Source organism: Eleginops maclovinus, chromosome 11 (assembly GCF_036324505.1).
Source record: "Eleginops maclovinus isolate JMC-PN-2008 ecotype Puerto Natales chromosome 11, JC_Emac_rtc_rv5, whole genome shotgun sequence".
In the NCBI taxonomy this organism is placed as follows: Eukaryota; Metazoa; Chordata; class Actinopteri; order Perciformes; family Eleginopidae; genus Eleginops; species Eleginops maclovinus.
In genome coordinates this window covers 22,643,247-22,671,087 of record NC_086359.1, presented here as the reverse complement: position 1 = coordinate 22,671,087, position 27,841 = coordinate 22,643,247, and the positions used below count along the sequence as shown (strand labels likewise).

General features: G+C 39.6%; 1 protein-coding gene across 5 annotated transcripts; it reads right to left on the bottom strand.

Moving 5' to 3' along the window:
- Positions 1-1,051: 1,051 nt before the first annotated feature.
- Positions 1,052-27,256, bottom strand: gramd1ba (GRAM domain containing 1Ba). 5 transcript variants are annotated; one of them, XM_063896008.1, is made up of 20 exons: positions 27,152-27,256; positions 23,941-24,193; positions 22,185-22,205; positions 21,439-21,459; positions 15,897-15,981; positions 15,100-15,203; positions 14,332-14,427; positions 14,011-14,091; positions 13,572-13,687; positions 12,752-12,920; positions 10,953-11,127; positions 10,666-10,809; positions 9,464-9,582; positions 9,221-9,363; positions 8,767-8,870; positions 8,105-8,347; positions 7,888-7,975; positions 6,910-7,017; positions 5,985-6,105; positions 1,052-4,880 (listed from the first exon to the last, which is right to left on the bottom strand). In XM_063896008.1, the coding sequence occupies exons 1-20, from the start codon at positions 27,160-27,162 to the stop codon at positions 4,785-4,787; spliced, it is 2,298 nt and encodes a 765-aa protein (XP_063752078.1). In that variant the 5' UTR covers positions 27,163-27,256; the 3' UTR covers positions 1,052-4,784. The 5 variants fall into 5 exon arrangements, with proteins under 5 accessions (XP_063752078.1, XP_063752080.1, XP_063752079.1 ...); XM_063896010.1 differs by having other exon boundaries at positions 8,138-8,347; XM_063896009.1 differs by having other exon boundaries at positions 10,953-11,124.
- Between the last annotated feature and the right edge of the window lie 585 nt (positions 27,257-27,841).

Below are 27,841 nucleotides of genomic sequence, written 5' to 3'. Positions count from 1 at the left end.
GAAACAACTTTACTCATCATTAACTATGAAATATTTATCTTGCACATCTAAAAAAATATATATACATGTATTTCGAAATATTTTTATTTTATTATTTCATTTTTATTTCATTTTTTTTTATGTCTTATTCAAGGAAATGTGGTGAGAGGTGAGTGGTGGGGCGGCGCCCTAGCGCCCTCTATTGGCCAGCCGCCACTGGGGGGGGGGATTGATCACTTTCATCCTATTGCCAATCATGCTAAAGGCCGTCTGTTGGATCTCCAACCTCAAACTTACTTCCCCACTGTCTCTGCCGTGCAGGCTCACTCAGACAGCTGTTAGTGGAGTTTGAAGGCACACACACACACACACACACACACACACACACACACACACACACACACACACACACACACACACACACACACACACACACACACACACACACACACACACACACACACACAGTAGCACGCTTTGGGGAATTATAACTGAGATTGTAACAATCTTTACTGAAATATTTAAGTATATCAAAAATATAGCTTGGGATAAGACGTTTTCAATTTTGGTCACTGTCTCTATCGTGCCTCACTGATGTGTAATGGATATACTGTGTTTACAGATACTGTAGATATTATGCTTATACACTTTCATATTATATACACAACCCACTTTCCTGTGGCAGATGATTCCTTTACAACATGTGTACAGTGACCACCATCGTCATCTTTTCCCGAGTTTTGGGAAAGACTTTCTGCACAGAATAATATTTAAAGCTAAGCATGCCACCTATTGGTTATGAGTGTGAACAGCTCAAATACAGTATGTTACATTTAACTGACACTATGAGTGGAAATAAACATGTTTAATTACAAAAAATAAAAATATATCCTTGCTGAAGGTAGAGAGTATTGCAGGGTACAGTGTATGTATGCAGGACAGAATTATTTTGCCTTTTATCTTAACTTTTTGTTTCTTAACTAATATGTACAATGAAAATGTGTGGTTTCAGAACAATAACAACGTTTTTTCTATCTGACATCAAGGAATGACAAAAAACAATTACACTTGATTCATGAATTATTTTGCACTTTTATTCATTCCTCTGTCTTTAATCACTTTTTTTCGTTAAAATAACTTTTTTTTTATCCTCAAACCACTGCCAGCGTAGTTTAAGCCCATATAATATGTACTATAACTCTACACAACAATATGCATTACATTATAATATCTGTATAAATACTTTTTGTTCATATATGCAGATCAAAATAGGTTTCAGAAGACAGGTCAGGTATCGTAAGCACACACAGGAGTATACAACGCTTTACAACCAAGTGAGATGAATGAAGGCAAGATGAATGAATACTGCAGGTGTGTGTGTGTGTGTGTGTGTGTGTGTGTGTGTGTGTGTGTGTGTGTGTGTGTGTGTGTGTGTGTGTGTGTGTGTGTGTGTGTGTGTGTGTGTGTGTGTGTGTGTGTGTGTGTGTGTGTGTGTGTGGAGTGCTGAAAGTTGAGGGTGCCTTCTGTGATAGCATGGAAACTCGACTATAAACGTGTGTATAATTTAGTGACATCTAGTGGTCAGTTTGCAGATTGTAACCAACTAAATCCCCATACACAGAAAAATAATTGAACATAGAAAAACACATGATGAAACTCTTAAAAATATATGCTAATGAATATTTTTATTCTAACGTTGCCAATAGATCCCCTTAATCCTACACTGCTCCTTTAAGAAATATGTCCACATTTGTCACCTTTAAATTAATTAATCAAACCATCATCGTTTATAAGTTCCATTGTGATGTCAGCTGGTAAATATTCATTGTGTGTAATTGATTGACAAAACATATTTGTCACATACACATATGGGCCACACTGTGACTGACTGGTGCTTACACTTCAGGGTCTCTACTGTTCAGGCTCATCTACAGTGATTTCATGCGTCAAACTGAAACCTCTAGTTCAGATGCATTGAGTTCGACATGATCTTAATCGCTAGCATTAATAGAGTAGCCATGCATTTTATATACAGTAGAGGAGCCACGTGACTTTGGTGGTATTATACAAGATATTCCATTAACAAGTCATGAAAGTAAAATTACATCACCTCAACATCATTTGTTTTAAAAATGGCTTAAACAGTTTAAAGTTTACAGTGTAAACAAATATGGAGAGAAAATAGGACATAGATGGTTTATGTGTTTTTCAGATACAAAACTGAAAAGAAAAGTGTGCACTTGCATCTGAATATTTGAAGAAAACAAACTGGATTCATACTGTAACTGTACTTTCCGTGTATGTATTCAACCTGTTGGATCTATTCAGTGCTGATCGTCTTTCATGCATGTGATGGTCCTGATTTATGGTTTGTCTTATCCTGTAGAAACAAACCCACATACTGTAGATGCACAGATCTATTTTGCACAACAGTACATTTTGGGGAAGGGCTTGAAAAAATCAAAATGTTTATCTAGCAAAAACTTCCCTTATTTATTAATGTCAAGGCTGCTGGGAAGATCATTGTGTAAATGCAAAGAATGATAGAAATATAAAGATGAGTTTTGTTTGTTATGTCAATAGTACGTACACTATTTTCTCTCCATCAGTCACTCAATAATGTGCAAAGCAAACATCTCAAAGGACTTCCCTTGTAAATCAATCCTCAAATTGGACATTTTAAACCTTGCAACACCAAAAATAAATGCTGCTTACTATTAGATTTTTCTGACATTTCGACATTTGTAATACATTTCAAGAGTTTGGCATTCATCCTTGAGTCAGAAAACACTTGGAGAGGTTGGACAATTATTATTTAAAAAAAAGGCATGGAAGTCCTGCAAGACATTAAACATATTATGCTGTTCCCAGACAGTGCAGGCAAGGGTGTGATTCATTCATAAATTGATGAAAATATCATCAAACTAATTCTTATAGCTGCAGTGGCTGATTACATTTCTGAACTGAATATTCTAACCGACACATTTTCTCAAAATAGTATCAACACTAACAGGACAAACAGTGTGCTGCTGTGTTAGACCAACATTCCTCAGAGGCAGAAACCACTGGTAGGTAAATATAAACTATTAGAGCCAAATTTTCCTGGACAACTTAATGTTTTAAAAAAGCTTCCCTCTAAAAAACAACTGCCCTGCACTAAAATCTACACTGAAAAAACTGAAACGTTGACTTCAATTGAATGTATCATGTCAACAGATTAACCTAATATGACATTTGTTGACATAATACATTTAATTAAAGTCAATGTTTCAGTTTTTTCTACAACTACACCTGTTGCTGGATTGATTGAGATCATTTCTGTTTCTTATAACCTCTGCCACTGAGAAATGTTTGTCTGTCGAAACACCATGCTTACATGACAACTTAAGAAAATACGGAACAGTGCAGAAAGATTGCACTGATTTAAATTCACTGCAACTCACATTTAGTCTGCTTCATGACAGGACAGTTAGACCCCCAGTGCTAATACATTACGCTTTGAATTGCCTTGTGTTGAAAGGTTCTCTTTAAATAAACTTGCCTTGCCTTACCATCACACATGGATTGATGCAACACTCAGAAATGGCTTATATAACGTTGACTATCCTTAATAGGATAAAATTGTTGACGGGAGAGCCTTGGCAGTGCCGAAGCAGTGAAATGTGTTGGAGTAAATCATTTAAACACTGGTATGACATTAATGGTTGGCTGTGAACAAAACGTTTCTTTATTTCCTTGGCAACACATTAGGAAAGTTGGAGCTGTGCCACCCTGACCTAAGAATCCTGGTTTCCTTTCCATGCATTCTCTCTACTTACAAACCCTCTGCATTAATACGTCACTAACTCAGTTAGCAGAGCATTGCTCCAGCGACAGCTCAGAATACTTCAAGTCATAAAAGTCACATGAACATACGAAATCAAATAAAATCACTAAAGTATGGCATGAGCTCTCAGGGAAACCAGCCCTGATCTGCGTAGTATGCCCAGTAAAAATATCCCTGACTACTAAAAATCACACACACACAAACACACACATACACACATATGCAAATGTATGAGGTTACATTTTGACTGAGTAAACTGAAACTGTGACTTAAATGTACTATGTCAACAAGTTTCACATAACTGCTTTAGGTTAGTTGAAAACAATAATATTAAGTTGGACCTTATATGTTTTATTTAAACTTAATATCATTGCTTTCAAATAACCTGATACAGTTATGTGGAATCTGTTGACATAATACATTTAATTAAAGTCAAAGTCAGAGTTTATTCAGTGTGGTTTTGTTACTGCAGGCTGTGGATTCGTTACAGTCTCATCATGTTTCTCAGGGTATAAAACAAAGAGATACAGCAGCTGTTTGAGATCCTCGAAGGGTAGGAACATGTCTATGTATTTTTGCACCTCTGAAAGCGAATGCATATATAATTCCAATATGGATTCTCAATTGGCAGAGCACCAGAAGTGAGAAGAAGTTGCATGCTTTGGGTCAGTCTGATATTTGTCTGGATGTGACCAAAAAAAAGGTTTTGATGCAGCATCGTGTCGAGAGAAGGAGTGTGGATGATCAAGATGGAAGGAAAGCTGCAGACAAATCCTACCAATGATTTTGTCTTTCTTGGGAGACATAGTAGTGTGTGAGTGCCATCTCATCTACCGCAGGCTGATGAGGTCACTTGAATCGGGGATGCAGCTCTCATTGAACACCCAGCAATGCCTTTTAAAGGCCACCTTCCCTCCTTGGGCTCAGAAAAGGTAGGATGAATATTGCACATCATGTCCGCATGCCTTGACGTTATCGATCAGGTATTCTGGGTTCTCCTTTTTTCAGAATCAGTGTGTGACACGTGATCCTTGAGGCCGATGCTTTTGTGGAGATTAAGAAGGGAGTCTTTTATCTGGATGAAAAGGCAGGGGAGAAATGAGTCAGGAAATCAGAATATTAAAAGAACAGAACAACGAATGACTATATTTGGATTGTTCCAATGTTCCCACACTGAAAAAAACGAAACCTTGACTTTAATTAAATGTCAACAAATGACAAATGTCATTTTCAACTAACTTACATATTAAGTTAGTTGAAAGCAATAATATTATATTTAAATAGTTTCAACTTAATATAATTGCTTTCAACTAACCTAATACAGTTATGTGTAATTTGTTGACATAACACATTTTTTAAATATAGTAAGTGACAAAAACATCTCAACATTTTTATATCATGAGTATATCCTGCAAAAAACTGAATGTGGCCAAATATTATTGCAGCTACATCTGTGCCTGTGGCCTGATGCTGGAATGATCAACATCAGTGTGTGTGTGTGTGTGTGTGTGTGTGTGTGTGTGTGTGTGTGTGTGTGTGTGTGTGTGTGTGTGTGTGTGTGTGTGTGTGTTCTGTAGGACGTGCTAGAGACAGGTGAAAACCAGCTTAACCTCACATGTTTTAAATAAAGCTACAGTCGGCTCCTAGATGTCACTGTCTCTGAACATTGTTTCTGAAGTAAAGAGCTTTGATGGGGGAGAGAAGGAATGATAGCTTCCTTTTGATGTTCTGTTTACTGCTGTTGGAAACAGAGCTATCTCAGCTGCACTCGGTTTCAGTCTTCCACTCCATAAATGAACAACTGCCTGCAGTGTGACTCAGCATCACTGTTTACAGCAGCCTCCTGTTCATCAAACAACTCCACTGCTGTAGACTTATTTTATTTATAATGTTTAGCATTGACAGGATCTTGGCTCTGAACACGGCCGTCTTTGCTTCCCTTAAGTGGAGAAATTTGGACTCAAACCAAAACAGAAGTTTTCTTAAAAAATATTATAGGCATAGTTTTAATACAGACTGGGGTCTGGGCACGGTGGCAGAACATGCCCTACTGTTCATGTATTACCATGTATAAGTACCTCATGAAACCCCACTTAAAAATATCTGAACAACCTATGTGTTTTGTTGCTGTATTATCCTAGTTTATGGTGCTGTATTTTTGTCTGACCTGCTCTCTCACCTTATCAAGCTGCAGCACTGATGATCTGATTATCTCTTTCCATTTCTGGAGATCCTTTTCATCGTATCGCTGCTGGGAGTCCTCGAGCTGAACCCATTCCAGCTGGGTCTCAGGAGTTCCGCTGATGAGACACAGGTATGAGAGTGTTAAACATAAAGACGGACTTTGTGTAAGAAAATCAAACAAAGATTTGAGACTCTGAGCACCCAGGAATCTGGACTTGACCTTAACAAAAGAAAGAACACGTTAACTTCTGAGGAGGAGCCAGAACGGGCCAGATTAAGGATTTAAAAACCTGTTTTTCAGGCTCAGATTGTAAAATTACGATTTCAATTAGTGAAATTTTTTCTCAAGTAGAATTTAAATGCAGCTAAAGCCAAACATTGTGAGAATCTCCATGTTATCACTTATTTGCTAAGCTCTTACTGGTATTTTAAATCTTTCTCCCCACCAACAATAATATCATTAATATATATTAATGATCTGGCACCATGTTATCTCAAAGAGCTAATAATACTCTATTACAAGAGCACTGTGTACAGTGCTACAGCACTTGTTGTTCCAAGAGTCTCAAAAAGTACAACGGCAAGAACCTTCAGCTATCAAGCTCCTGTTCTGTGTAACCAGCTCCAAGTCTGTGTCAGGAGGCTGACACCCAACATTTATGAGCAGGCTTAAGACTTTCCTCTTTGATAAAGCTTATAGTTAAGGCTGGCTCAGGATGCCCTTGGACCAGCCCCCAGTTATGCCGCTATAGGCTTAAACTGTCAGGTGACCTACACCAAGTTCCTCTCTCCTCCTCTCCTTCATTTCTAATACTGGGCTATGAAATGCAATATATGTGTATGTATGCATTCCCAAGAACAGAATAAAACACACACGCATAACCAGAAAATGTGATTCCATTCCCTATGTCCATCTTTACCTTTCATCTGGTCTCAATCCCTGCGATGCAGCGAATCTCTGTGTGGTGTACTCCAGCATCCACAGCTTGTAAAACAGCATGACATTGAGAATCACCAGCAGTATCAGGCTACACAGAGAGAAGGAGAGAAAAATACAGGCTGTAACACAGAGCCTCGTCCTCCACATCACATGCCATTTACTGAGATGAATCAGGGCCCTGACAGAAATAAAAGATACCTTATAGAGATCCTATGGGATGCAATTAAAGACAAGAACAGAGAGAACAGGGGGATTACAAAAGAGTGAAACAAAACAAAAATAAAAGAAGAAAAGACAGAGAACATCGTGATTCATTGCGGGTGTATTATTACAATCACCATGAGATGCGACAGAATGCAAATATCAAAACAGCTGATAAGAAGCTGATTTTGTCTGAGTGGAAATATTCTAACATTCTACCAAATGACAGACAATTCATTGACATAAATTCAGATAATTATTTAACAAAGTATTTAATCAAGCAAAAATGCAAAATATTCCTTTTTCCTTCTAGTCAATTTTAGGGACTTTCTGCTTTTGTCTTTTTGCACAAAACATTTGGAAGGGTATTTAAATTCCAAACAGGGGACAGAAAACAGATTGCAGACTTAATCGTAAAAGCATTGCAGGCATGATTTCCTGATCAGTCAATGGAATAAACTTATTTTGGTTGGAGTTTTCTGTTGGTCATATGTTGTGAAACATTTTTCTGTCACAAAACAGAGACAATATACACTTTTTATTCCTATATTTCAAAAATATTCGATGTAAATATTGCTATACTCTCACTGTTATTATAATTTCATTAAAATTGTTTTTTAATCAGTGTTTTAAGTTTAATTTTATTTCTATGTATGTTTATGTATGCATCAATAACACCATAACACATTCCTCGTATGTGTAAACCTACTTGGCAATAAACCTGTTTCTAACTCCGATTTGTAACAGTGTAACTTACACGAGGCCGATGAGAAGCAGGAGTTTGGAGAAGTTGTAGAGTGCAAAACCACCTGGAGAATCAGGTATGTGTCTGGTCTGTGTGGAACCTGGAGGAGAATAAAAAAAAAATTGTGACACAATCTCAATCAGGACTTATCTCTAAAGGGGTTTGTCTCTCTCAACTGCAAAGCAAAACTATGTTTCTTATCCTGTCAGTTCTAGAGTACTTCACTGACCACAGATCAGCTGGTGGCCTCTGCAGGGCTGACCTGCCACATGTTTGGTGAGGTGGATGTCTTCGTCCTCCTCGTTCTCAGGAGTGCTGACGGGGCTTAAAGCCTTGTCCATGTTCCCCGGCGTTCTGAGGTGATGGACTAGCATTCGTTTCCTCCTGCGGCTGGTGCATGTCCTCAGAGCCTTGGTCTTGGGCGACTGTCTGTGAGGCTCCAGCAACACATCCAACTTACTCAGCGCCAACTCTAGAAGTACAGCAGAGAGAGAATGGGAGGTTAAGATTTCAGTGAGAGTCGATATTTGGTTTGGTTGTTGGTTTTTAGTGAACACTTTTACTATTTATTTGAGCTAAATGAGCAGCCATGTTCACTTGAGTCACATGACTTAAACTCAATCAGAATCAGATCAATCATTATGAATTTTGTGAACTTTAAAAAATCATGAAAAACTTGCTCTCGAAATGCAATAAGACTTTCTTCTTCCCTTTCCCAGGAAAACATCAGACTAGCTAGCTAAATATCTACTTTCTATAAAAAAAAAATCCTAAAATCCGCTTAAAGATAAAGTCAGATTTGCCCAAACGTACTTTCTATACAGTAAGCAACAGTGTTAATTAAAAAGACCAGAGATATTTGTAAAATCTTGTTTGTGTTGTAGTGCTAACCTAAGTGTCTGAAGTATTCATTCAGGCCACTCCAGAAGTTCCTCTCAATGAAGCCCTTCACAAGCCCCCACGGGTGCTTCCTGTATCGAAGCTCTGTTGACACCCTGCAGGACACAAACACACACACACACACACACACACACACACACACACACACACACACACACACACACACACACACACACACACACACACACATACACACACACACACACACACACACACACACACACACACACACACACACACACACACACACACACACACACATACACACACACACACACAAATTTATATATTATAGCATTTGCATGTTCTAAAATATTCACCTGAAACGGATCACAGTATGTGAACAAAGGGCTGAGCTGCATTAACTCAGCACTTTGCCCCTGTAGGAAGCATATTTCTTTGTTCTTGTCATGAAACACATATGAGGATAAAATACTGTCCATACCTAAGACGACACCTGTTCTTGGCTACTCTGGTAAGCATGTAGCGGTTGAGGGTGTAGAAGTAGTCGTGGTAGGGAACATCGTGGGCGATCACCTCTGCATCGATGATGTAGCACTCATTCTCCTGGCTTGCTTTGTACAGAGTCTGAACTCACACCAGCACACAGTCAGATACAAGCCTCTGCTAAAAATACAATTCAGGTGAGAACTTCAGGGACTTGTAGGCTACTCCTCAGTCCACCTACCTGTGTCTCAGTGACGGTGGCTGTCTTTGGAGCCAGGGGATTGTTCAGGGCGATAGTGTACATGATCTCTTTTGACTGGTTACCGTCCTCCTCTGTCCTCCATGTGTGATACACCACATCTGCAGGAGAAAATCCGTAAATTAAACTTCAAGAGACCCTGAGAAGTTTTTGAGCACCGGTAAATATCTAGCAATGTCTTTAAAACTAGGTTAGTGTTTTGTTTATATGAAACAAACACGCACTATTCACTTCACACACTTCGGCTGATGAAGAGTAAGTTGTAGATTTACAAAGAAAACCATTTAAAGCCAGAATATCACAGGCTAAAAGCCCAGAGTGTCTATTCCTGTTGATATCAGCTCTGTTTTAATAATACAAAAGCAACACAATCTCCCCCCATGGCATTCTCTGCACTCTGGGCAAACTAGTAAAGTTTACTAATAAACTCTGCAACTGGATATAGATTTCCTCACAAACAGACCCCAGTCTCTAGTCCTCACCGGAGCACTAAAGGGCTGTATGTTCAGCCCCCTCCATCGTACACCCACAAACTGTACCCCAACATGGAGGGAATTCTAAAGATTGTGGACTTCACTACCTCACCAGTTTACAAGGAAACTAAAAGAAAAAATCCCATTCCAGGTTCTTGTATTAACTTTCACAAAGACCAATAAAAAGCAATCTGGCTGGAAACATTACAAACTGGCATAGGATGTGCACCGTTGAGGACAGGAGTAATCCTTCCGTAGATCTACACAGCATCAGTGATATTATTTTGTTAAGGGTCTTTACTAGATCCCAGTAGAAATATAAAAAAAGACCAAACCAACCTCAGCAGCAGTTTACCCTGCTGGCAAGCAATTTAGAAGCATCGTAGTTGACCCACTACACCAATGAGCAGCTTATTTCCTCAGGCAGACTAGAGAACTCATCATCAGTAAAGCATTGTTTTGTAGTGCAGGGACCACTGCTTTCATTGCCCTGGGTTTCAGATTGACAATAAATGCACCTTGAACCTTAATTTACACATTCCTGTTTAATGTTGTGTAAAAATCTGAGACCAATCCATTTTAAGAAGTCATGGCATCAACTGATTACTTCTATGAAGAGGCCCTTCCTATTGCTTAGGTTTTTGACATTTTGGACCTTCAGATTCTGTCTGACGTAATAGCAGCACACTAGTGGAGTTGTACTTGACTTACCTGAGAACCTCCTCTGCTCCCGGAAGTCCCTCATGAAGTCAGACTCAGTGAATAGTAAGTCATACATCTTATCCACACCAAACTTGTACACTTCGTTGATGAACTGCCTGCCACCCAGGTCCTCATGGAAAGCCTGGACCTCACCTGCATTGGCAAATAAAAAGTCTGTGTGAGAGTTTTTAGTGGAGTAATAACTGAACTTATAAACCACAACTAAAGCACACAAAACACTGGGTTACTGAGGGGTGGAACATTTTCTGTTACATGTCTATAATGAATTGTGGTACCTTCATCATGTGTCTCAGATGAGTCGCTTAATTCGGTGGGCAGGTCCTCGTTGTCGTTGAGGTCCAGTGGCTGTAAAGGGGCGTGGCTACCGAGGTTCTCAGGTATGGGGAGGGTCAGGAAGGCTGTGTCAAGTAGAGGGCTCAATATCTCCTCCACAGGGGCCAGGTCATACTGCTGGACCAGGAGAAGAGAACCAGATCAACCAGTCATACGGGAGAGCAAAAGCAGGGATTCATTGTTTAAGAGGGAGATTCAGTATTCCTGTTCCATGAAGTTGGATAAGTCACAAGAGATAGATCAAAATAAAAAAGGGTCAAAATTGGAGCAAAGCCAAAATACTTTAACAGTTCTTTGGCTTTTGCCACAGATTTAAAATAAAAAAGGGTCTGTGTTTAAATATACGCCATATGACTGACAAATGCATAAATCATAGATCGTCAAATGTGCACATAAAGTTCTTCTAACTGATATTCAGCCACAAGTGTGGTCTCTACACAAAACAAATAAAATCCTGGGATTCATCTTTTTTTTCTCTCATCGATAGAAAGACCTTTTTCTGTGTAAGCACAAACTGAGATAGAGCAGACCCACAGAATAAATTATACAATAGTTTTCATTGGCTGAGCAATAGTCATGATGAGTGAACTGATCTTTAGGAGTATAATCTGCAGTGTCCTTTGAAGCACTTCCTAGATGTGATAAAACACGTATGATGACGTATGTATTGTTGAAATTGTTTTTTTATAGCAGTATAACATTTTTTTAAAGGTGCAAACAAAAGCCCTTCATGTGTCGTAATCTAGTATTTAACAGGGTTTTGTCTAAACCAGGTAACAGGGGCGTGCGCCCTCAAACCAAATACAGATTTTCCCCGTAAAATGTTAGAGTGATGCCAGAAAACAATATTTCTGTTGGCCAGAAATGGTAAAATTACTCCAGAAATATGAAGATGTTGTCAAATGTCAGGTCAGACGGCAGAGACAGCTTTGTTTTTACGGAGAATAAATATGGGATGGATGTCCGGTGGGTGTGCCGAGGGAGGAGTGGCAGGCAGCAGGCTGACACTGAAACTGAGATTTCTGAATTACATCCTTTCTTTTACTCTCCTTTTTTCTTGAGAGGAAGTAAAGAAACCGGAACTCTGGAATATTTGTTGTTTGAGGTGCAATATGACTCAGCAGCTCTAAGACACGATGACACTATTATTTCCTGCTTCACTCTGATGCAGGACTTTCACATGAAAGTGTGAGGGGCCGTAATTTTGGCCCGAAGTGACATTAGCGCCCTCATACTATATTTTTCTTTAAAATATTTCTGTTGAAACAGAACAGCAGTTGAACAGTGTGCTTTCCATTCATCATTTTAATGTGTGAAAAGATCAAATGGTTCCTTCTGATGGCAGTTTTACAAGATCCTATTTATTTATGTCGCTCAGAAGGGGGGGACTCCTTGGGGGCTTCTATGGAATAAAAGGCAACCACATTATTATACCTTATAGCAAATACTACTTTGATTTTTCTAATCAGACATTTCGACTCACAGTGTAGTCTCACATACATCACTTTTATTCAGCAGGTACTAAATGTATGTTTTTTGTCCATTTTTAAGTGTGGCTTGGCTGAATATAATAACTATTTGCATATATGAGTTTAATGTCCAGTCTATGTTTACAATATATTGAAGACATTGTGTGTCAGAAAATAAGGTCTAATGAAAGCCACTCAACTTTCTGTTGTAATGACAGTGTGTAATGACCCCCAGTATGAAACCCAGTTGAGCAGTGGTCCCGGTTACTCACAGGGGCTTGAGGCTCAGTGCTAGGCAGCTCCGGTGGGCTGACATCAGGGAAGGCTTTGTGGGGCAGGACGGGGCTCACATCGGGCTTGGCCTCAGTGTTCTTACTGAGATGGTTGCTGGTTTCGTTGCTCGGCTCGATGTTCTCCTCCACCGGCAGCTCCTCACAGTACCTGCACCATGGAGACGGACAGCAGCTGTAGGTCAAGGTTACCAGCTTGCTGCACACTGCCCGCACTGGGCTACACACATGCATGGGTGTGATGGGGGTGTCATGGTTTCTCTTTACTTATTGTCCTGCAAGATAGACATCATGTGTTTGGACTGTTGGGATCCCTGATAAATATTCAATGCAACCTTAAAAACTCACGTTGCTACTTCTTTTTTTAGGATGGCTTTCCTTTGTATCACTTTGACTGTTGTTTTTTATTGTGTCTTTTTAATGTATTTATCCCTTGTTGTGTATCACTAAAATTACATATTTAGTTTATTAATATTCTTGTTAAACTTTAAACCTTAATTTTATTATTCCTAGTTCATTGGAGTTGTTATATGGCACATTTACATGCTATTTTCTTTAACCTTTTAACTATCTACCATGGTTTGGTATGTTTTAACAACTAATTACCATAACCATACCATTACCATAAAATATTACCCAACTGATAATAATTAATTCCATAATTGTAAACACACTCTAATCAATTGGAATGTTCATAATAATATAAAAAAAGTGTTTACAGCGGAAGTATTTCTTACCATAGCTACAGGAAATGGAACATATGGCGGATGCATAGTATTTTAATGGTTGTGTTAAAACTCACCCCATGGTATTGAAGTCTTCATCAGGATGGACGTAGTCCTCATCATCACTGGTCAGACCGAGTTCATTACCATAACACTGATGGACAAAGTGCCACAGCTCTTTCGGACATAAAGGCTGAGAGAAGAAGTGAGAGGGGAGAGGAATAGAGAGAAATACATAGAACTTGCTGAGCTTGTCAAAACAGGATTTGGGTGGCAGATAACTATGACACATTTTTAAATTCGGTCAATCTCAATTTATGATAATAAATAAAGTGCAGGGTATAATGTAGTGTATGTGCTTTTTGAGGAGAGGAGTTTGAAATCAGAAATGTTAAATACCAACCTGTTCTCACTTCGAACGCCTCAATTACTGAAGCGTTGTGAGTGTTCTAATATAATAGGTGATAAACATGAGCAGCACGCCTCTCTGAACCATGACAGTGTAGTCGGTCTCACCTTCTCTAGGAGAGCGTTCTGCCACAGTCTGAACATCATCATGTATGTCCGGTCTCTCGCCCCGAAAGAGCTGAAAAAGTGCTGAGAGAAGAGTACAAACAGTTAACAGGGAGATGAAAGATAGATGAATTCATGGGAAAAATATTTTCAAAAAGTCGTTTTTCAATCCTTTTATTATTCTGAACACTGAAAACCTGTGAGACAAAAGGCTGAATCTTCTTTTTATTGCTAATGCTTATTCTTTATTGGTAAGACACTGAAGTTAATTTACTGAGATTGTACAGTAGTGGATAATGAAGGTATGGCTGTGGAGATGCCTACCTTTTCATTGTCAGTGCAGAGCTGGATGGCATTGGGGATGAGGCGGGCCGTCTTCTCCTTGGTCATGGAGCAGATGTCCTTCAGTCGAACCATCAGCTTGAGAGGAAAGAGCAGATATTAGTTAATAACCTCTTACCAAATATATCAAAGGTAACCTTTCTAAGCTCTTACTCTGTGTCTCTGTTACACATTTTTTATACCAACATGTGTCTCTCCTCCAAAGCAATAATACATGATTGAATCCTCATCCTTAATTCTAGTCAGTAAAAACATTCTTGTGGACATGGACGGAGGAAAAGTGCTGTATGGGGTGAATGATGTTGAAATTGTGATAAAAATACATTTTTGTGCTACAAATATAAACAGAAATACTCTGGTTATATAATGAGCCATTATATCATGTTTATATTTTGTATTTATTTATGTTTACATTATTTATTTCATATATATTTGATTTTTGATATTAAAATGCATTTATTGAAGCTTTTTTTAAATCCTTATTTTTATATATTTTATTATAATGTATTTTATTTCACATTCTTGGTTTTTTGTCTTATAAATACTTATTTCTATTTATCTTTTTTTGTATTAAATTCAAAAATGCAACAACTGTCACAAAATCCAATTTCCACCAAACTAAGTATTTCTGTTTCTTATTCTAATGAAAGTATAAGAAAACCAAGTCAATACCAACGCTATCCAATCCAGTCAACTACACCTACTGGGTTGTAGCCCCAAAAGTGCTTGACATGAAAAGAGAGTCCTCACCAGGGTTTCCCATCGGAAGATGTTGCTGTAGAAACAAATCCAGTTCTCGGAGAGGTAGAGGCGTCCCTGCAGGAGGATGTCTCGCTGCAGGGCACAGGAATAGTCTGGAAGGAGTTAAAGGTTAAAGGTCAACGAATGACAACTGTGTTTGGAAACAGACCTCTAACGTTGAGCATGGAAGCTTAGTGAGCCTGGGAGCATGCCATCACGTGTCCATAGCATTCAAAAGCAAAAGATGGCAGGATGTCAGCAGTTAGGCCTACATGGGAGCAACACTTTTTACATTTTTGTCATGTTCGCTATCAAAATATATTTTAGTGTATGCATATCTGTTCAGTGCAGACTTTCAAAGTCTCAGACTATAAGCCTCTCCTCAGACAAAGCTTGTAAAAATGTGCTCCCTCACCCCCCCTTTGCGTGGTTTCTCTCAATTCCTTTAAGTCTATGCGACATAATAACATTATTTAACAGACCACAAGTTCCCAACCTTTTCCCCAAAGTACCCTTAAGTAGATACAAAAAAAACCTGACTTAGTTTTATGAATACTCCATATTATATTCAATGCATAGCAATAATAAAACATAAGAATTTATAAACTAAAGTAAAGTCAATACGTTTGTGTAAAACAAGCCATTTCAGATGACTGTTGGGCCTCTTTTACTTTGTTTTTACAGTAAAATTCCCTTTAAACTACTGTATCTTCAAAAATGTCTTCTTTGATAATGTATTGATAATGTGATATTGCTTAACCTTTATTAATTGAAGCGACACAGTTTGATGCCTGCTTCAGACTCACCCACGATGAGGCGCTCAGTGTCAGGCAGCTGCTTGAAGAGCTTCCTGAAGTCCTCATTGCGCTGCTTGTAGGTTGGACTCAACACCTATGGAGAGAAAAAACATGTTCATACACTCACACAGTGTAAAGATGCTGCGACAGTGCACACAATGGGACTACATACACTCATGGCAATTTTCTAGTAAACAAATGTTGAATGGATTGCCATGAAACACTCATGATCCTCAGAGAATGTATCATCTGGACTTCTGATCTTCCGTGTTCTTTGAGAAGTGTCGTGATTGGCTTGATTTTTATCCAGTGCCATCATCAGGTCAATATATTAATTTAAATTCCCAGGAGCCTTAAGTGCACTTTGTGTTAAGTTAAACAATGTATGTTAACAAGTATTAACATCCCATGGCAAAATATGTGAGGCTAGTTCATCAATTCTCCCCCAGTTTGATCTAATCAGACTGTGGATTGATAGAGTCAAAAAGGACTACAGTTGACTGGTCCATACTGAGATAAAATCTTACAAATTCATAAAGCAATGTCCCAAACTGCAATTCATCAACAAGTCTGATCAAAGCAAAGCCTCAACCTGCTCTCCTGACAGTAAAATTGCACCTATCAGTCAGGAGATGACCAGAGGGCATCGAAGCCCAGAGTAAGGAGCCAGAGGCTGAGTTTTAAACATATGCATACTATGTCACCCCTGTTCTAAATTCAAACTGCCAGAAGTTGGTGTAACTTTTGGTCACATCTGACACCGTTTGTAACAACTACGCCACACATTCTCAATACATGACATCTTTTTCAGCAGAACTTCTGATTAAGAAATCTCCTTCACGTTTAGTGTTGTGATCCATTGACTTACAGCAGGGACCTGCTCTGAAGCCCAGTCCCACTGCTGCCCCCGGGCCGGCTGCTCCGTCTCAAACTCTGAGTCACTGTCCCAGTTTGAGTCCAGGGCAGATAAACTATGAGTCATCTTCCTTCTTTTTATTCTCCTTTTGTCTTGTCTTGGGTTGTGCCAACTTTCTTTATCTGTGTCTACTTTCCTTTCCTTCATATTGTTCTGTTTACAGGTGTCAAAATCAGTTGATCAAGTCCTCACCCAAACACACTCTGCTCACACAATCATGTTCTGCCTGGTGGGTCAGCAGTGAGAGTTTAGCTGTTGCAACAATGTATTATTCATTTCAGGATAGAAAGAAAAGTGACGACCCCCTCTTACTCTATCCTGCTTTAATATGCGTTCTCCATGTTGCACACAAACCCTAAATATGTTCTCAGGAAAAGGTTAGTATCCAAAAGGAAGATGTTAAAGATGAATATGAAGTCAATTCATTCCAAAACCATTGATGGTTGTCTCAGAATAAGCAGAAGGATCTTTGTCCATGATGTTCTGCTGAATCTCAAAACTTGTAGATCTTTATCCTCAGATCACAACTCCAAGGAATAGCCTGACTCGGTGCTGGAGGAACTCTTCTCTCTGTGCAGAAAGTCCTCTTCTTCGTGTTAGTCCAGCACCATAACTCCACACACACTTCCAACTTAAAGAAGAAAAATATAAGGTACAACTGGAACAACATGTGGACACATAATCCTGGGATTCCTCCTCAGACTGAGCTGTGACAGCGCTGAGGGTTTGGAAACAGGAGGAGCCAGTGGGAGTGTGTTTTTGGTCTAAGTGAAAGAAGAAAAATAGGGCAGAGAGGGGGGGGGGACCTAGGAGGGTCTGGGTTTACTCGAGTTCATCTGGAGAGAGAGTGTGTGTGTGTGTGTGTGTGTGTGTGTGTGTGTGTGTGTGTGTGTGTGTGTGTGTGTGTGTGTGTGTGTGTGTGTGTGTGTGTGGGTGTGTGTGTGAGCTTATGAGTATTTGTTCACCATTGCCAAGTCGCTGCATGGTTTTACTTTCTATTTTAAATGTTAAGTATCTCCTGTGTATGAATACTCCTTTTGCCTGGCACGCTGTGACCAAGGACAACCAAAACAACAGGAAGTGTAGGAATCAATGCACTTCCTCCATGTGTGTGTCTGTGGTGGTAAAAAATCTGCTCTTTGTGCCTAAGGTCAAAACCATAAAAAGGGTCTTGTGATGTTTAGTTTTATGGAATTCTGAAATTCTGGGAAAACATACAAAACCACATTGTTGTGGACTTTTTGCTCATACTTGAAGTAGCAAACTATTGAACTATTCTTAATGCTGTTTAAGAAAACATCATGACTGGTGTTATCATGCTGCCTCTCCATGTACCAGTTCATGTTTCATATTTAAGGTCTGTTCTGGGACTTGAACCGGCAACCCTATGATTCCCAGTCCAAGCCCCTACTTACTGAGCCACTGCCATCAGAACAATATGCTCTATCTGTAATGCTAGTAATATTATATAATTACTAATATATATTAAAATTATTGTTTCTAAACAACATTGAAATCATGTTTAATGTTGTCTCTCTGCTGCAACCACATTTCCAATTCCCTAGTGCTCTGTATTTCCATTCCTCCACCAGAGGCACTCAGAAGACTCCCCCTTACCCCATCACCTGAATGTCCCACCCAGCTACACCTGTTCCATCTTCCTCATCAGAATCAGAATACATCTATTCGTCCCACAAAGGGCAAATGTACAATTTTTACAGCAAGTAAAGACCCAACAATAGCATCATTTTAATTTAGAAGCATGCAAAAAAAATATTAAAGTTAAAAGTAGAAATTACACAATTTACAATTAATAAAATACACATCCAGTACCAGTAACAGTTTCGAAAATATAGTAAAGTATTAAAGGTCAAGGTATATATATAAGTGGTATTGTGCACAACAGGGGTGCTCTGCCTTCCTTGCCGACCTCCTCAACTTTCCAAAATCTGAAGCTTAAACTAACTCTTCTTCTTTACCTGGGACTGTATCTGAACCTGCCTAACTTCTATAAACTGTCAGAATCAGAAGTACTTTATTTATCCCAAACTGGGAAATGTTTGCATTGCAGCAGCGAAATACAAAGAGAAGCAAAAACAAATACAAATAATTAGAACTAAAAAATAAAGTAAAAATAAAAAATGAAAATGAAATATACAAATGTACAAAAAGGCAATAATAATATAGTGTAATGACAGAACTATACTGAATCCCCAAAGACCTTTTCTCTGCAGCACAAGTTTTGACTTGTATTCGGAGAAACCCGGCTGAAACTAGTTTTGTTAATGATGGCCAAGTTCTGTTAAGTGTCCCAACAAGCCATGACTGAAATTACTGTAAGCTTACACATCAACACCCTAGCACCAGCTCACCAAAATGGAAAGCAGCCATTTTTTATTGTCATCAATCACAACTTTATTGTTCTATTATGACACACATTCTGTCTTAAAAATATAAAAGTAAAAATATGAGGAATACCAAAGAGCTGATCCACTGAGAAACACGATTATCCTGCTCAGTCATTTTAGATGAATGCATGAGAAACACATGCTTTGCTTTTGCTTGCCCTTTGTTTATCAGCCTTTTCTATCCCAGCATCATTTCTCTCTTTTTGGATATCTCTTTCAACTTTATTTACTGTGGAAACAACATGGAAAGATGTGTGGGTGTCATGCGAGAATGATAGTTGTTCTGCAGAGTCACAGTCTGTATCACTTCTGAAGTTAAAATCAGGTAAAAATAAGATGGATGGGATTCAAGCCTGTTTTATGTCAAATATATAACACAAGCGAAAACTGCAGCTAGGCTAACAGAAAAAACTCACCTTCATAAAAACATGCCAAGTCATTTGGGGCATTTGTATTAACTTGATGACTTTTTGAAGCATTGCCATTACATGAAACGTGAAAAGGGGACCGTTAGTCACGATTTGTCTGTTTGTCTGGGTTTCATTTTGAAAGGTGTGCATTCTTCTTCCTGTCTCTGTCTTTCCCTCTTGTTTGATTACCTGATTGTGTTCACCTGGTGCTCTTGCAACAGTCCACTAAGTGGCACCAGGCCAGGCTACCAGCCCGTGCTCCTGTAGCCAAGGTTCCGGCTCAACATTTGGCCCTAGCAACCGCGTTCCCGGCTGCAGTTCCAGCCCTAGCCGCCATATTTCCAGGCCAAGCCCTGTCCGCCATGACTACAAGGCCAGCCCTGGCTGCCATGCTTCCAGCTGCGGTCCGCCCCACTCCAGCCACTCCTGTCCTGTTGTCGGCCCGGCCCACTCCATCCCCCTCCTGTCTCGTCGCGGGTCCCGCTGACTATTGATATACAGTAAATAGCTTTTTCTGCTATGTTTTGGTCCTAAACAAACTACTGTAGCCTGGGCCTTAGTGAACATTGGTAAGTTGATATTGATACATCTTGTACAGTAGTATCTGGGCTGTGTTCACAGGGGCATTCAATTCTATTTACAAAAGCCAATACTGTGCTTACTGGAGTGTGTTCTATTGGTTTTGTACATTAAACAAGTCTGGGAAGACTGAAATCCTTCCAGAGGGAATTTCTCTCACACAAATAACTTTTTGACTACCCCAAATTCTTACATGCCATCTTGCTATCAGACACACAGTCACACTATGGTGTCTGGATGAATTAGTACTCATTTGAATACAGGATTGCACCATCAACAGCAAGTAGCCTGAAGTCTCTGACCCTACAACACCAGGTCACAAGCAAAACATCATGTGAAAATGTGACTTAGGGAAAGGGCAAATAAGGGTAACAGTAATGAAAAAGACCAAACATGTCCCACATGCTGAAGAGAAAGAGATACACTGTGAGACGCATATCATTCGGCCTCAGTCAGCTGCAGTTTGACACTGGTCAGCTGTACAATGTTGCTTGTTGTCCGTTTTCTGCTGAGGCCGAACACAAGCTGGGTGAACTATGACCCAGGCAATGAATGGAAGTCTGAGAAAATCTCCACCCACACACAAATACAGTGTGGTCAGCGATAGAGACACGGTATGCACAAATATGAAAAAAGATTCTCACACTTTGGGAAAACATCACAAGCAAACTAACAAATCAACGTATTGTCTGGATAAAATCTTCCTATAGCTCTGTGTGATAAGAGTAAAAAACTAATGCACAACCAAAATAAAACAGGCTGTCTCTGTTGCTATTATTCTCTGTTCCTTATCATTCGTTTCCACCTTACTTGAGCCTTCTATAACAACTGAAAGGGAAAATGAACAATAGCCATTTTAGTGTTTTAATATATTGTGGTAATATGCGTTTAATGTTAATGGTCTGCAAAGGCTAAAATCCCTGTCTTCCCTCCAGAGGCTAAGGGGCGGGACATCTATAAGCAGTTGGCCAATCATAACAGAGCTTGCCAGCTAACCAATCAGAGCAGACTGCTCTGGTTTCAGACAGAGGGTGAAAAGAGGCGCTGCAACACAGGCAGTATGAGAAACATAAAGAGCTTTCTGAACATTAAAGCATGGAGACATGTCCCAAGAGAGACACAACATACTAATATGAACTTGACAATGTATCTCAAAACACTGCTTTTATAGTCACATGCAGTTCATATAAACATCACATCACAAAAAGGTAGACAGTAGATGAAATAAATGAACTCACATTATACCAGCTCTGACTTTTCTGTTGCCACAGGGAAGTGTGGTGGAGGTGGTTGGAGAATGGAGAAGAGAAAAAAGAGAAAGAGAAAGAAGTACATTAATACAATCAATCATAGCAATACAATAACTGTGTAATTAATGCAAAGTACTTTAGAGGTATATAATATGTTATGATAGTAACATTTCAAACCTATCTAAAACATCCAGTTGTTCACAGTGAGATTGGGTCTTTATCCTATAATCCTAACCGATGACACATACGTGCCACAAAGAGACAGTGTTACCTTGCAGAAATAACTCAAACTTGTGCTTTTTTACCAGTTATTATATTCAGGGACAAAGACACAATGTAACATGCGTGCTTAACCCAAACAGACTAACATACAACGACCCAAATGGCCTTTTTAATTTTTTAGGAATTATCAAAGATTCAAAAAGTAACACAAGAAAAGCATCAAAATGTACAAAACACACTGTCTGTATCTTATACTGACATAATGCTTTTATAGGTTGCTTCAAAAAGTGACAACCAAAGCAGGAAACTAAGTAGATCTTTACTTTGGGGACTAATGCTTATGTAAAGATGGCCGGACACCTTTCAGCTCTGTTATGGACTCTTTCGCATAATAACAAGAAATTCAGACATGTTTAGGCAGCTCTAGTTGTAAGACAGATAGCTCAGCTGGTGTATCCCAGACATAATACGATCCAGGAAAAAGAAAAGCTCCAGAAAAGAATCATGCTTACTTTAGTATGCCGCTGGTGAGACTATTGCATGCATGAGAAGGAAAGAAAGAAGTCGATTCAAAAACATAAAAGAGACATGGCAAAAGGATGAAATTAAAGAGTCCATTTTAGTGGTAATCAAAATAACGTATACATCCAAATTCAGTGCAAGATTTAACAGAAAAAATAAGAGAACTGAAGGTGATGTCCTGGGAGAGGAAAGCAAAATTGACATTGATAATGGCGTATAGATATCAGTTAGGCAGTCATGATCAATAATGCTAATATGGGTATATGTGGATGTGTTTTGTTCTCCAAAAAGACAGCAATCAGATTTAAGTGGATAGTTATTTTACATCACTGACAGAACACACATTACTGGAGAGCCCATGAGGTGTGATACTTAGTTAGCTAGTATTTGATAAGAGAGGAAGCTCATCAAAGTTCTGATCTCAGGTGAATGTGTACGCTTTACAATATTTAAAGTAATTGAAAAAACCTAGTATCCCAATTTGCTATTCAAAGATTATGTTTGGACCACAAGAGGGCCATGATGCTGCACTTCTGTAATAATGATGACTGGGGATGTTTCCAAGATAAGCAATGCTTTTAAGATAATGATCAATTGTTGGAAATCCGTATAGTGATTTAATAATTCCATTCGTAGTTAAAGACCTTTGTGTCATGACTAACTGCATGAATGAAGCAGTGTGTTTCCTGCTGAAGTGAACTAAGCCCTTAAGGACTGGCTAATGGTGTAAACGTACAGAAAGATGACATGTGATAATTGACGGTTCAAATACCCAGAGCCATATAGGATAACAGGCAGTAAAAGACCTCAGAATCTCTAACCAAATTCTAGGCAGACTCTACACCTCTACAGTATTCAGTCTCTGATGTTGTTGTACATGTAGTGTAGTGTAATGTAAGGAAGTACTTTAACTGAAGTACTGTACTTAAGTACAATTTTGAGGTATTTGCATTACCTGAGTATTCTCGATTTATGCTTACTTCTACTCCACTGCATTTTGAAAGCAAATGCACTACATTGATCCAACATTCCACACTAAGTCCAACCCCTGAACATCCATCCTGTTAGCAACAACACAACAGCTCAATCACAGAACGGAACGTCACAAAGAAAACTACAGAATATACTACGTGTGTCCTTCCGCCTGCTACAGGTTGTGTAAAGTGACCAAAGTCCTGGTCTATCATCCACATTGTGAGAAGTATAGCACACTAAGTGCATCTGAGTGAGGCTAATAAAGAGACGAAGGCCTTCCAACTCTGACAGTTAATACCAACAAACTAAATCCATTTAAACGTGTTCTTTTTCAATCAAAAAGCAAATCAACAGGAAGCAGCCAATCCAGAATACATGACTATACTCTTGTTAAATTTTGCAATGTGTTCCACATAAAGTGTTTTGGATAGGCCCATCTTGTAGCTACATAAATAGGTGTTAACAATGTGGATCCTGGTTCACCTTAACAAGTGATATCCCTTTAACAATGCCAAGGCTTGGTGGATAATCTGCATGTAAAATTATTATGGGTTTCATTTTGAACCATCAATCTACACTTACTACCCAAAATTGCACTATAGCGATGACTTATTTATTTTGTTCCTTTGAGTGAATACTTCTAGTATTAGCTAAAGAAGTCATGACAATATTGTTCCAGTAATGCCGACCTCTCTTGACTTGGTGTGATGCTCTGTGTCTACAAACAAAAGCACTTCAGTGTTAAGCTAACCCCTGATGCAGTCCGCTCACCTTGGAGTTCTTGCCCCCGCTGCGGCTGCTGGTGTTAGTGGGATGGACAGACTGGGAGTTGGTGCGTTGGTGCTGGATGGTCTGCTGCTGTTCAGTGGTGGTGGGGGAGCGGTCCGAGGCCTGATCTGAGGAGCCCTTCTCCACCATGGTGTTGTCAGCATCGGGGCTCAGTTGTGGCGTGGACGCGCGAGAACGCTTTCGCAGCACAGGTGAGCAGGCTGGGGTGCTCCGATCCGAGGTGGCAGTGGTGGTACTGAAAAAAAGAGAGAAATACTTTGAAACTCGCATTTCGGAATCACTATGGGACATCTGCAAGGGTCACAACTAGAAAATTAGTTAAGGTTTCGGAGCAGGTCCACTCCTCAACCACATTTTAGGTGCATTGAGGCGTGTGGGTAAAGTGCATCTTTACCCACATCCCAACATCACTGAAAAAACTGTCAACAAATTTCACACAACTATTGTGGCGAGTTGAAAGCAATAATATTCAAATAACCTAATTCAGTTATGTGAAATCTGTTGACGTAACACATTTAATTAAAGTCAACGTTTCATTATTTTCAGTGATCCCTTTATCCCTTCACCCACTCATTCTTCCCTCCCTGCATCCTTTGATCCATATCTCTCCTCCCTACTTCCCTTAATCCCTTCATTCCAATATTCCCTTAATATTCTTCCTTCCTACATCCCTTGACCCTTCCCCCCCAACGACTTCACTTCGATCCTTCATCCCTTCATCCCTCCCTCCCTATATCCCTTCATTCTTTCTTCCCTACTTCCATTCATACATTAATTCCTCCATCATTACATCTGAACATGCCTTAATCGCCTCTTCCTTTCTGCCTTTTTTCTTTTTGTATAATCTGGTGATACCTCCCCGAGTCTCTGCCTGGACTTCACCCTGACAGACCACGGCCCTGATTCTTCTTCACCGCTTAACATCCAATACCTCCTGTAATTAAGTCTTTAACCCACATATTGCTGTGGCCTGGTCCTTATAGGGTTTATACCGACTGATATTCATTATTGATTACAACAGAAGAAAACAGCTCTCAGCTGTATTAATCTTTGGCCTCTTTGGGGAAGTGGAACAAACTGAGGACATAATATCTGAATCTGTCACATCATTAAGTTTTAAGCAGACGGTTGCTAATTTACACAGTCAACAGAATCAAAGCAACATTAGCTTTAATTTGCAGTGCATAATGTTAGTGTCCACCTGTTAGGGCAATATTCACTATCCTTTAAGTTCTGTTTTGGGGTCATCCAACTCCGACAGAAGAAACGGACATCTGCTTTAAGCTAATTTTCCACTATGCTGATGTAAAAAATTAAAATAGTGCATCTTCCAAAAAATTGGTTAAAAACAACTCTTAAACTCTACCACCCGCAATAAGAATAACATACTTCAGAAATTCCTAATGCAATTTTTCAATGTATTAGTAAAATTGTATCCTCCAACAATTACAACATATGACACATCAGGAACTGTAACACCTGCAGCAGCAAGACAACCGCTGCCTCTACAGCCACAGCATGAGGATGTTTTACTCCAATATATCTCAGTAAATTCTCCTACTTCTGCCACAAATAACTGTGACCACATAAACAAGATTTTATCCCAGTAATGTTGACTTGTATTGGTTAGCAAATATACAGTTTATTAAAGGCAACCATAGAGTTACTAGTACTATTACTGTAGTGCAGGTGTAAACAGTTCTGCTTTTTTACATACACAAAAATATTTGTATGGCTTCTAAACCGGCACAAAGAAGGCAGAAATAATGTGCCCCGTGCAAATGTTGGTATGCACCCCTAACTGGCTTCCAAGCAAATAACATGTATGTGCTCCTGTGCTATTCATACTGGTTCAGATTAGGAAACATGCAAACATATGGCAGAAATTGGGAAATAAGCGTCATTGTGAAATCTGTTCCAATTTACAAAGACCGGTGCTATTAGCCACAGCGAAATTATAAGTGTGTTCAGAGAGTTTGTGTTAAATGAAGCACAAACTGACACACTGAGATGTTCAATCCAAAATACAATTTCTTCCTGCAGTTTAAATATAAAATCCTTGATGGCACTTCTAAGGAATACCTCTGCAAAGTGGCTGCCAGGATCTGTATAATGTATTCCAAAAATGTCATTTTAGTTTTTGTCTCTGCCTACACTGTTGTTTGCAAACATTTACACGTTCCACATGGAGAAAAGCACCAAACGCATACTATGGAAAATTGTACTCAGCTGCAGATTGAATCCTGCTTTGTGTTTGCACTGTAATATTATAAGCACAATATCTTTGTGAATCAGACCTTGAGATGGGGCAGATAGTGGTTGTCAATGATACACAATTCATGGTGCTATCAGCGGATGTAACCCATCTTTTGTGAATACGCTCCTCAGTGTCTCACATTTCAACCCACATTAGATGACTAGAAATAGCAGGATCAGTTATAGGAATAATGAGATTAAATGTTCTCCTGGGGCTCATTCCTGGACCATTCCTGGTACTTTTCATTTAACATCAGGAACCATAGGCCAGCATCATCGCTTCCCTCTGTTTCGGGGGAACTAACCAGAAGAACAGAGGTGGACCGATACTCTCCTCCCGCTGCATTGCAGCCCTCAGTCAAAGGTCAAATGACAAATAGCACCGAGCTATAGAGGTCAATCTGGGCTTCCTGCAAACATTATGACATCAATAGTCATTTGCTGGCACATGTTGTGATGCCAGTATTGACGACTGGCAGCTTTTACTTCACAGTGAATGCTGAGTGACTACGGTAAGCTCTACAGTTATGCAATACTTCATTTACTATATTTACTTGTAGGGAACCAAAGCCTCTAATCAGACTCAGTCTTGCATTTTAAATCATCATGCTTTACCTGTGCGCACGTTATGAAATAAAAGCATATATATATTAATATTTCATTTAATCTCAATGCATTCACCGCTCAGTGCAGATGTCAGAGAGAACATGACAGGAACACATTACAAGGATGATGCAGCATGGTGGGGTATAAATCACTGGATGTGGGCTTGTGTTTCTAACCCTAGCCTAACCATCCGATGCAGCAGACATGGTCGAATGTAAAATGGTGCAAGGTGACACATCCTCTCTCAGTAACACACACAAACACACTCCAGCAAGCACCGAGCGACAGGGACACAGGGATGCGGGAAAAGGCATTATATGGAGAGACCAACCTGGCAGCCATGGAAGAGCTCAGCCCACGGCATCAGACTCTACCTGCTTCATTCATCCATTCATTCAGACAGCAGAAGAGGAGGAGACAAGGAAGCAGAGAAAAGGAAGAGGAGGAGGAGGATGAGGAGGTGGAGGATGGGGCTGCCGCTGAGAATCCGGGCAGAAGCGTCCATGCAACGAGGGGTTGGTAGACAGACACTGCCCCCTCCAAGAAATGCAGTTCAGAGGGTTAAAGAGGCTAATTCTCTATGCTTCCTCTCTCTCTCCTTCCTTTATTTTTCCCTCTCTTTTTCTCCCTGCAGAGTGATTCAGAGGCTGCCGCTGCTGCCAATCTTTTTCTAAGCACGCCCTCGCTCAGCCCACCCCCGTCCCCCTTCAACCCACTATGCAATGATTGGATGACAAAGCCAAGAGCTTGAGACTTGCTCCTGTTGCTGCTTCGCACAGTGGGCTTCAGCATCTTATACACTCCCACTCCTCATTAATTCATGAGATGCATGAATGAACGCTGATGACGTGGATTAACCCTCACTGTCACACCATTCTGTTGGCCCTTCCCCATTAAAACATACACACATAAGCTCTGACATCCAATGTGAGGCACACACACTCTCACATGTTCATGTGTGTTCTTTCTTTTTCTCTCTGCTTTCACAGCTGACTCACTTAAATTTCAGCTTTCAATTTCT